This window comes from Neopsephotus bourkii, unplaced genomic scaffold (assembly GCF_033783945.1).
Source record: "Neopsephotus bourkii isolate Nb327-2 ecotype Australia unplaced genomic scaffold, CSIRO-AGI_Nbou_v1 NB_1638, whole genome shotgun sequence".
NCBI classification, from domain to species: domain Eukaryota; kingdom Metazoa; phylum Chordata; class Aves; order Psittaciformes; family Psittacidae; genus Neopsephotus; species Neopsephotus bourkii.
In genome coordinates, this window is record NW_026902113.1 from 1,952,830 (window position 1) to 1,964,877 (window position 12,048).

Consider the following 12,048-nt stretch of genomic DNA (forward strand, 5'->3'; position numbering starts at 1 on the left):
TGCTTGATGTTTTCAAACACGGGAAAACAGAGATCTTGCACCCCAAACTGTAGACTATTCTGGCCTCTCATTCAAAGAACTAGAGAGAGCATCGCTGCACCCTTCATTGCTTATTCTGAGATTACCTCATTACTTTTATATCCTTAAGATTTTCCCCAGTTCCCTTCAGTCATAACACAGCCACTTATAACTGAAAATGAAGTGCTTTTAGTTGTATTTACCGTTTAAGACAGGTAGAAAGCTCTTATGTATATATTGCAAACATACATAACATTTATTAGTCATAAATAACTAATTTTAAAATACTTCAACATCAGGATACTGTTTCTATAAAGGGCTTTCTAAATAGAATTCAGAGAGTAACTGCTGGACTAGTGAAATGTAGTATAATACAGTTCTGGTTTTTGCTCAGATAGACTTAATTTTCCTCCTAGTAGCTGATACAGTGAGTGTCTGGGTGGTATTGCTGGTTCATGTTAAAACACGGCAAATATATAGATGAATTTTAAAGTGGGAAGAAGAAAGTTTTGTTTAAATTTTAGTTAATCATTTTGTTTTGGTTAAGTGGGACCTTCTAGATTTATAAATTCATAATTAGAAATACATAAATATCCCCTAGTTGTAAACTAAAGAAGGTTTGTTCCCTTCTTATGATGCATTATGAATTACTAAATTTTCTTTAATATTAGGACAGATGCTAGAATTTCCATGTACTATGTGATTTGCTCTCTGAGTAACATGAAAACATTGCTCTTACTTTATTGTTCACTGTATTACAGAATGCAGTTTCACATGAAAATCTTTAGGGCTTTTCAAAGGGTAAATTTATAGCTCAAAACTTGGCTAAGAGATCTCTAAGTGAAAGCAATTCTGTTGGCTGTTATCATAACACAGCCATTCCCACAGTAAATTTTTAGAGACTTGGAGCAGGTGCTGGTCCTTCCACTTAGAATAAGGTTAATGGCAAGTGAGTCAATAAATTCCTCCCAGTGCATTGAAAATTCCTGCTGCAGTCAGGATATAACGGTGTGTGTCATCATTATATTTGAATTAATTTGGTTTGTGTTGTGAATTTACTGTCATTGTGAATGTGTGTACTCAGGGGTCTTCAAAAAAATATTTGGAGACATTTAATGGTGCAGATCTTCAGGGAAAATGTTAAATATCCATTTGTCACAAAAAGACCCATACCATATAGAACGCTAGTTTGCATCACAAGTTCTTGATAGGAGAAGAATTTATTCATTAACATGCCTGACATAATTTCTTTGTCAAAATTTTCTTAGGTTTGGATATAAATATCCACACAACAGTTCATAATTACAATGTGGCAGGAAACTCAATTTCTAATATGAATTTCTTATGCAGCAGGACAAGTTCACCACTCCTTGAGTGTTTTCCCAGAAACTGAGAGGAACATCCAAACTAATATGAACCAACAATAATTTTGTGATTAGAGCGGTATCCAGGCTTTAAGAGAACCAGATTAACATTCCTCCACCATCTGATTTAGGTCAGGGACTTCACCCAAAGCTCTCAGGCAAGCATTCATAATCACTGAACTCGGGGGTTTTATCATTTGCTAATAAAATAATGGTAAGCATAAAATTGTGCCTAATCTTTCTCTTAAGTACAGGAAAACTTTGGCTTTCATTTTCTCCCTAGCTCTCTAATGATGTTTGACCAGGAATCATATATTCTTCTCTAGCTAGTGTCTTAAAAGCTTATCAGTCACTTATTCAAGTATTCCCTGTAACCTGTTCCATTCAAAATTAGTTTCTGAAGTAAGTTAAAGTCCTATTACTTATATCAGTTTGGAATAAACCCAAATCATTTTAGCTGAAAGGGTTTAAGGAGCCCTCATGGAAGCTCATGTTCTGGGAGATTCAGGGGGTAGTTAATATATGTGGAAGACCAATGGAACAGAAGCATTAGCCTCTACACAGTTGGAGTAAGCTGGAGTAAGATGATGTGCCATGATTTCTCAGCCGTCTGATATTTTTTCCCCATGAAAGCAAGAAGTCTTCTTGGCTCACAATTTTTTTCTTGTCTTCTTGATTCACAATTTTTCTACACTCTTCATCTGAGCTGTAAAAGTCACGGAGTGGCAGGCCAAACGAAGAAGTAGACCAGTCCTTTTCAAAGTGATAATGACTGATATCCTGTCTGTAGCTTTTTTGCTTGGTCTTAGCTGAAAGGATTGACAGTCAGAAAGTGATCTTGCTACTTTATTCCATTCTCCATTTCCATTAAATGGCCAAAAGGAAATAGTGTAGTTTTAGCTGTAGCAATATCTGTAAATGTTTGAAATCTTATTACATCTATTCTAGGGGTATGTGAGCACTTCACAATCTGTGTTTGCCACATTGTTGTGATACAGTGAAATGTATCATCTCTAGTGAGACCGCAGTAGGCGTACAGTTATGGTGTCCCCAACATAAGAAAATACAAAACTTGGAGCAAGTCCAGAGGAGGCCATGAGGATGATAAAGGGGCTTGAGCACCTGCCATGTGAAGACAAGCTGAGAAATTTAGGGCTGTTCAGCCTGGAGAAGAGAAGCTGTGTGGAGACTTCACAGTAGCCTTCCAGTACTTAAATGGGACCTATAATGATGCTGGAGCAGGACTCTTCATCAGGGACTGTAGTGATAGGATAAAAGGTAATGGCTTCAAAAAGGGAAGATTTAGGTTACGTAAAAGGAAGAACTTCTTCTCTGTGGGGGTAGTAAGGCACTGGCACAGGTTGCCCAAGAAAACTGTGGATGTTCGATCCCTGGCAGTGTTCAAGGCCAGGCTGGACAGAGCTTTGAGAATCCTGGTCTAATGGGAGGTGTCCCTGCCCATGTCAGGGGGGTTAGAACTTGATGAGCTTAAGGTCCTTCCAAGTCTAACCATTCTATGAATCTATAATTCTATTTTTTGATAGAAAACTAAAATGCAGACAACAACGTAGCGAAGGGTTCATAGGACACTTTGCATAGTAGAGATTTGAACTCAAGCCACAGATTTGCAGGCAAGTCAGAGGAACAACTTTAATGAAACCACTTATTAAAATTAAATCTGATTTTGTTTTTTCTTAGCTGGGTTGGAGAATATTTGATTTGTGGAGAATTGCTCTATGATATTTGCATGATCGGAAAAAAATATCTGAAGGACCAAATAGGGAAATCAACTCTTCTATAAATACTGAGAGGCATTTCTGCCCATATGACTAACAAACCGTTAATTCTAATAAGGTCAAGCTGTGCTTGGTCCTGGGATATTTTTGGTACTTTGAATCAGTGCCTTTTTCAGTAATTAGAGATACAGCAGAAAGGTATTTTATCTCAGTTGAACTTCACTTTGCTGGGGAAGACCCTGGCTAGACAGGCATGAGGTGAGTTCTCCTCACAGGCACTGAAAGGGCAGAGACACAAAGACTGAGAAATGTAAGGTGGAATTGTTTCAGAATAAAACCCAGGGCCAAGATTTATTTAAGCAAGAAAATTTGGCTTTTAGCTCTTTATTTCATCCCAGATGAAAATTCAAGATCTGCTAAGTTAGATTTTGAAGCAGTGTTTCATACCAATCACAAATTCAGCACTACCCACATCTGTACTCAGCTGAAAAGCACAGCTTGTAAAATAAAGAGTGCAATAAACTAACTAAAGAAACCTAAGGAAGATTGAATCATGGGAGTCATCTCTAGGAAGGGAAAAGGTTGTCCAAAATGAAATATCTTCATGGGAAGGCACAGCACAGGAGCATTGAGGGAGGCTCCCCGTTCTACAGTGATCAGACCGCATGAGCTCTATGATTTGTTAGTCACTTAAAAATCGTATATTATATTTCTATTCTTTGCTGATCAATTTTATTTATTGTTGTATTTCATGTTTGATAACTGAAAATAAAAAATGACAGAGAATTTTTTATGGCCTTAGCCAAACCTCTGAAAAAGTCATGTATATTAAGTCTGAGAGAGATTGATTCTATTGCACATAACTCAATGCCTTGGTATTTCTTAAAAGTTCAGGTTCCTTTTAGCACCCAATCCAAATGAACAGAAGTCTTGATGAAAATGCAGATGATTATTGTTTTCCCATTACTGACTTTTAGTGACCATAACAGAAACTGGAAAAGATAAAGTTCCTGGAGGTACAACAGCCATAGCAAAGCAATTATGCTATAACGTGGGAAGGTAAGGCCTTGGTAATTCTCTCGATGTCTATGCCGCATTAATGGCCTCCTTGGTCTCATATATCATAAATAATAAGGATGAAAAATGTCTCTTTGCAATAATAGACTTTTGTTTCCTAATTTTCATAGGGACACCAAGCAATTGCTCAGTAATTTTTCTTCATTTTTGGCCAGTTGCTGCAGGCATCTCACTTGCTAATATAACAATAACCCGGAAGAACAGGACGTGGTACAAAGCTTTAGTAGATCAGAATTTCATTAGGACTATGAAATTATGGCATGGCTCTTGAATATCATTCAATACTTGTACAGATTGCACCTACTAAAGTGAGTTAATATAAGTTAAAAATGTAACGTCTGAAAGATAATATTATTCTTCAGATGTGTTCATAAATACTGTATCAATTTAAACGCAAGAATACCTTATTTCTATTTCCAAAATGCTTTCTTTTCAGGGCTAAAAAAGGCAAATGTTTAATAGTATACTACAAATCAACAAAGCGATTTTCAGTAATAAAGCCTTACACAAAAGAAAATAAACCCCCCTTTGTTTAAAACCATTGAATCACAAAATGTGTCAGCAAGTATGCCCAGTCAACAGGTGCCAGAGATTTAAAAGGAGCACCTCAGGAGTATGACTTCACCGCAAAAATGTAAATGAACTATTTTCAGTAGTGTTCACTACAAGGGAACTTAGGGAGGTTCCTCTATCAAGATTGAAGTTCTCCTAACTGAAGATTTAGTAGATGAGATTTTAGCTGAAATATTGACATTACAAATATTAAAAAATCCCCAAGGCCAAACTCATGCAGAAGGAAGCAAAATGGACCATTTTCCTTTACTTGGCCTCAGGCACAGGAGTGTAGGTAGAAAAGGTGTGTATGTGGGGGGGGCTGTTTAAAGAGACTGCTAGGAACATCTGAGGAACTACAAACTGGTAAGTCTGACTTCTGTGTCAAGTGTTTTGTTAGAAAAAGCACAAAAATTACCATTAGGGGGATTGTATTTATGACATATCCATGCAGTAATCTGTCTTACCAGACAGTCATATACCATGAACACAGCTTTTAAAGAGGGAAGTCACGCTTCAATCAATATTCAACTTTCCTGAAAAGTATTGGAGAATATGAACAGGAATGGTCAAGTTAATGATGTGTACTTTTGTTTCAAATAGCTTTTGAGAGGGTCACTAATCAAAGTCTGTCAATGACATGAAATTCTCAGAAGGGTTGAAGGGCAGCCCTATTTTGAATTAACAACACATGGGGAAAAAAAGTTCACCTGCTTTAGGAGCATCTGATCATTTTGGAGAACAGGGAGATAGCCAGTGAAGCCACAAAATAGAATCGTGGAATCATAGAATAATTAGGGTTGGAAAGGTCCAACTAACCATCTGGTTCCTTTTCTGGTACTTCAGCATTCAACACATAATGGTCTGGAAAGGAACACAGAAGTAGAAAAGTTTGTTGATATAAAATTATTAAGTCTAGATAAACTTTAACTGTGAAAAGCTGCAAAATTATATCATGATAATAGAGTGGATAGGTGATAAATAATGTCACCCAGTACAAATTTATGTAACACCCAAACCTAAAAGTATAAATACCTTTATTGTATGTTATAGGTAATTAGGGTGCCATTGTGGATGAACATCAGCTCAAGTGCAAAAAAGGCAAATAGAAATGAACTATGATGAAAACAATAAGGAACAAACAAAAACAACAAGAGAAGAAGCAAAAATGATCTACAGCTTCATTCATGCTGTGCGGTTCTCATCTTCCCATCTCAAAATGATCTAATGGAATTTGAAATTGCGCAATATAGGCACTAGGAATGATTGCAAGTTTATTAAAGGTTCGCTTTAAGGAAGGATTAATAGTCTGGGATTTTTCAGTCTATAAAAAGCACAGCTAAAAGAGTCTATGACAGATACTGAGATGAATCAGACACTGGTATTCATAATCACACACCAAAAAAAAAAAAAGGCCAGAAACAGTAAAAGGAGTCACAAGGAGTGTAATTAGATAATGTAATTTATTGACACAGTACAAGCCTATGGGAATAAAATTTTTATGACAGATTACACTAGAAAAGATTTTAGTCCAGTCTAGGGAAAATAGCAGTTGACTACAATTTGGTTGATGCCCTGACCTTATTTTAATACACAGGACACAAAGGTTAATTTTGTTTTTTCTACCAAAAAAAAAAAAAGCCTTTTAAGCTTTAATGCCAGAATTGGTTCAGAATTTGTCGTTTCAAACAACGGGGAGTATTTTTCCACAAGTTCACAAAGCAATGTAAAAAAAAATGGTTTAGTCATGTTTTCTAGGATAATTGTGTCACTACTGCTAGTACATGTAATACTTATAGAATCATAGAATAGTTAGGGTTGGGAAAGCACCTTAAGACCATCTAGTTCCACCCCCCCCCGCCATGGACAGGGACACATCACACTAAACCATATCACCCAAGGCTTTGTCCAGCCTGGCCTTGAATACTGCCAGGGATGAAGCATTCACAGCCTCCCTGGGCAACCTATTCCAGTGCCTCACCACCCTAACAGGAAAGAATTTCCTCCTTATATCCAATCTAAACTTCCCCTGTTAAAGTCTCAACCCATTACCCCTTGTCCTATCACTACAGTCCCTAATGAAGAGTCCCTTCCCAGCATCCCTATATGCCCCCTTCAGATACTGGAAGGATGCTATGAGGTTTCATGCAGCCTTCTCTTCTCCAGGCTGAACAGCCCTAACTTTCTCAGCCTGTCTTCATGCGGGAGGTGCTCCAGTCCCCTGATCATCCTTGTGGCCCTCCTCTGGACTTGTTCCAATAGTTCCATGTCCTTTTTATGTTGAGGACACCAGTACTGCTCACAATACTCCAAGTGAGGTCTCACGAGAGCAGAGTAGAGGGGCAGGATCACCTCCTTCAACCTGCTGGTCACACTCCTTTTGATTTAGCCCAGGATAAGGTTGGCTTTCTGGGCTGCGAGCCCACACTGAACGTGGCTCAAGTTTTTTTTCTCATCGACCAACATACCCAAGTCCTTCTCCGCAGGGCTGCTGTGAATCTCTTCTCTGCCCAAACTGTAGCCAACCTCTGACCCCTTCTCGAAAATGGGGGTTATATTACCCTTTTTCCAGTCATTGGGAACTTCACCTGACTGCCATGATTTTTCAAATATGATGGCCAGCGGCTTAGCAACTTCATTTGCAAGCTCCTTCAGGACCCACGGATGGATTTCATCAGGACCCATGGGCTTGTGCCCGTTCAGATTTTTAAGACGGTCTCGAACCAGTTCCTCTCCTACAGTGGGCCCAAGGTCTTCATTCTCACGGTCCCTGCATCTGCCTTCCAAGACTTGGGTGGTGCGATCAGAGCCTCTGCCAGTGAAGACTGAAGCAAAGAAATCATTCAGAACCTCAGCCTTCTCCAAATCCTGTGTAGTCAGTTCACCCAATAGCTTCCAGAGAGGGCTTACATTGTCCCTAGTCTGTTTTTTATTCGCTATGTACCTATAGAATCCCTGCCTGTTATCCTTAACATCCCTAGCCAAGTTGAATTCTAACTGGGCCTTGGCTTTCCTAACCTGGTCCCTAGCTTCCTGGACAACATCCCTGTACTCTTCCCAGGCCGCCTGTCCTTGCTTTTGCTTTCTATAAGACTCTTTTTTCGTTTGAATTTTCCTCAGCAGCTCCTTATCCATCCAAGGAGGTCTCCTGGCCCTCCTGCTGCACTCCCTTCTAGTTGGGATGCAACACTCCTGAGCTTGTAGCAGGTGATCCTTGAATATCAGCCAACAGTCTTGGGCCCCTCTGCCCTCTAGGGCTATATCCCATGTAACCTTACTAAGCAGGTTCCTGAAGGGGCCAAAGTCTGCTCTTTTGAAGTCCAGGGCAGTGAGCTTGCTGCACGCTCTTCTCACTGTCCTGAGGATCTCGAATTTGACCATCTCGTGATTGCTGTGTCCAAGGCTGCCCTGCAGTGTCACATTTCCAACGAGCCCTTCCCTGTTGGTGAGCACGAGGTCAAGCATGGCACCTCTCCTTGTCGGTTCCTCTATTACTTGCAGAAGGAAGTTGTCTTCCACACAGTCGAGGAACCTCCTGGATTACTTGTGCCGGGCCATACTGTCATTCCAACAGATATCAGGGTGGTTGAAGCCACCCATGAGAACAAGGGCCTGTGAGCATGAGGCTGGTCCTATCTGTCTATACAGTGCTTCATCCGCAGGTTCTTCTTGACTTGCGGTTATGCTTTTTTAAAAAAGAAATCTCCTGGTAATTATAAAGCCACATTATTTATGGAATCACATTCTTTGAACTAAAAGCATTTTGTGCTTCCTACTTCTGTTATTTGATTCACAACAGACATATTCAGATCTCAGCTTAAGCCCCCAAAGACATGGTTAAATGCATATAGTTCAGACTTCCTCCCAGAGGCAAGCTGCGGGAGCCTGTGGGACAACAGAAGGAAGACAGCACAGCCCCACTGTAAACTCCTGAGTTCGTATGAAATATTTGAAGAGCTAGAAATATATGTGTTTTCAGCCTTCTATATTATTTTTTTCTCTAATAGTCTATGGGTTGTTTTCCATCTTTTTCTGCCAGCTGGTCTTCTCTGAGCTGCAAATCTCATATTCTTCTACTTTCATGTTCTTCCTCATGCTCCTTTCTCTTCTCTTTCTTGAATAATATCTCTGTTGTCTCTCTTTTGCTGTCTTAATTGCTTGCTCTAGAATTCTTTGGAGACGGCTGATTTTTATAGATTCAGGATAGACTTGTCTTGTTGCTGTCGTGTCCACAAGCCAAATTTTATTCAGTTTTCCTCATCTAAAAATCGGAACAAGTTTTAGTTTGTTTAATGTTGCTTTTAGTTCCTGAGCATCACTTAGCCCGGTAGCCCATCTTCTGTCTAACTGAACAAAGCTGTTAGAGTCATATTCTCCTGCCAAGTCAATCGTGACATTTCCTCTAAGATGCATCAAATACCGACCTTTCACCTCTCCTTATAAAACCTGTCTCCCTTCCCTGGTCATTTCTCATTTCCTAAACTCTTGTGATTCTTCAAAGCTGTCAGTCACTCCACAGCAAATGCAAGATAACTGTATTGATTTCAGTGTATATATTTTTCTCATTCCTAAATGTTTTTCTAGTTGTGTCTTATGGTACTGTGTTGTCCTGATAAAATTAATCATCTCCTGAATTAAAAGGTAACAGAAAATGAATAACTGGACTTTGTATGTGTTTGCATATCTGTGTTTGTATCTGCTTGCACAAATGCTGTTACATCAGTTGAATTTTTCTTGCTGAGCTTAGAAGGCCCTCAGATGACTACAGCGTGATGATGTTGATTTATTTGTCATAAATGTGACTGCACTAGTGAACAAAGCTTTGGTCTCTGGAAATTCTCGTCCCTTTCAAATAGTTTACCTTTTTTAAACTTTCAAAATGTAAACATTAACTCATGTTTGAAAAAACAAATCCTTTTCCTTAAGCTCACTGTTGTGCTGCTGGTAACTCTGAAGAGCATTTTAGAATATGTACTGGACCCGAGCAGAGCATATCAGAACAAACAAGGCTATCTCCATCAGTTACAAGCTTTACTGCTGGGAAAGTTCAAAAAGCAAGCCATGGGATTTTCCTGTGATTATCTCAACAAGTAGAAAACTGATGATATTTCATATTCTAAACATTCCTTATTTTCCAGGTGTGATGGGAGAGTATGAACCAAAAATTGAAGTCCATTTTCCTTACACAGTTACAGCTGCAAGGGGAACTACTGTTAAGATGGAGTGTTTTGCACTTGGCAAGTAAGTACAGATTCTGTGATAATTAGACATCGTTGTTTATTAGGATTTGACATGCCTAATTTGTGGTTTCATTATTTTGCTGGATTTCATTATCACAAACAGTTCTTACTGCACAAAGTAACCAATTGACTAAATAGCCAATTATTAATTCCCTGCCCAGCCATTTCTGTGGGCAGTAATTCATTCAAGTTAAAAGACTGTGTCAAAATGAAAAGCAATATTCTTATAACAAAAAGAGGAAAGCTGGTGGGGTTTTTTTGAAAAAAATTACCAGACTCACCCATTTTAATCACTGTGATACCATAAATCAGTAAATGAGAATTTATTCTGCCAAAATATTATAGTTGGAGAATAAACAAGATTAGTAGCTTTCTTTTTTAGTATTTTCTTCCCAAATTTGTAGCTTACGTATGAAGCTAAAAGCACAATGTTTTAAACATGTCCTAACACACATTATAGCAGTGCCAATTCTCTTGTTTCTACCTGGCCTAATAGCACTACTAGAGAACAGGTATTTAGTCAAAGGAGGTTTTATATGCTTACTGATAAATCAACTTAGGGAGAGGAAGGTTTTAGAAATACTTCTTTGCCATGTCATATAAATTATTTCATTATTCAGATTACGGAATATAGGCTGAAATTGATAATATATCAGTTTTGTTGCGGCAGTTACTATCACTGCCAAAAATAAGGGTTGGAAAGGTAGTATACAGTTAAACAGAAAGAAATTATTCTTCCTTCTGTACATATACGTAGATAAAACCAGATGTTCCATCAGTGATATTTCACTAGAGACATATACAAAAATAGAAGGGGTTCATTTTTTTTCCAAAATACACCATCAAATTCTATGTGGAGGTGTGTGTATTGAAAGAAATCTCACTGTATTGAATTCTTTTCAGTTCCTTTTTATAGTGGTGTTCCTTTTGTACATGTCCTGCACCCCGCAAAGTCATGCTGCTCAATATCATATATCCTGCTTGGTGTTGTAGTTCACAGCTAATCAAGGCATATATACAGGTTTCTTACAGCCTGGCTTTGATTAAGAAATAGTGGAATGATTTGTCTTTGTAACTCTTGTGGATGGAGGAACTTCACAAATCAATTAGCCCAAGGAGTAGCATATCTTCCATGGCAATTCTTCTTACTTACCTTAGTACGAGCAAAGCATTAACAGGAAAGGAGTTCTGAAACAACAGTCTGTTTCCTGAGGATCACCACTCCAGCTTGCCCAGCAGGTCTGGTATTCCAAAGTACATATACAAAGCCTGAGTCTACTACCCAAGAGGACTTTTAAAATGTTTTTATAGTATTTTTGACCTTCATGTGTCACTGGATTTTTTTTGTTCAGATTTTTCTGTTAACAGGTGTTATTTACTGTCTGGATGATACATGTCTTAAACTTGCTTCCCTTCTTGTCTGTTTTTCCTGTTTGACCAATATCCGGATATTCTCAGTGAACAGGTCAACAGAAAGTGTTAATGAATAATTATTCTGAGAAAGTATTTGAATTGCATTTGTTTAGGCCTGGTGAAGTTGAAGGAGAGATGGAACATAGCCAAAGTAGTCCAAACAAAATGTGGGAGACCATAGCCCACATATCAGGAGCCACTAGACAGTAACAGTGGCTTTTGCAAATTCATTTACAACTTAAATGTAAGCAGTAGCTTAGAAAACAATTTGAGAGAACTTCTGTAGGGTAAAACTTGTATTTTGTGTTATATATAGTAAAGAAAAGGAAAGAGGTACACTAGAGAAGGCAGCAAAGCAATAAATAGAGAGATTCCCTGAAATATATGAGGAAAAGGGCTGTTCTGCAGAGGCTGGTAGCTCCAGGCTCTCGACTGTCAGTGACACTAACCAATTTTCTGCCAGGTCAATAGTCGGCAACCAGGCCCATTTAGGCTCTTGGCTACAGCTAAAGCAGTAACCAGTGTGTTAGTTCTTATTTTCTTCATTTTGCTGGAATTAAATTCTAGTTGCTGACAGATTACAAGTCAACTCTTGCTTTCTAGTGAAGAGGAAGCATGCCACATATCCTTCATAACCGTAACTGACAG

The 12,048-nt window shown here is 38.5% G+C and overlaps 1 protein-coding gene across 11 annotated transcripts in view; it reads left to right on the top strand.

Moving 5' to 3' along the window:
* The window catches only part of CNTN5 (contactin 5), a 637,852-nt gene that overhangs the window by 484,502 nt on the left and 141,302 nt on the right, over window positions 1-12,048 (top strand). For all 11 annotated transcript variants that reach the window (XM_061374568.1, XM_061374569.1, XM_061374565.1 and 8 more), the window contains one exon: window positions 9,886-9,988. In XM_061374568.1, coding sequence (XP_061230552.1) covers window positions 9,886-9,988 — 103 coding nt within the window. The remainder of the gene's footprint in view (window positions 1-9,885; window positions 9,989-12,048) is intronic.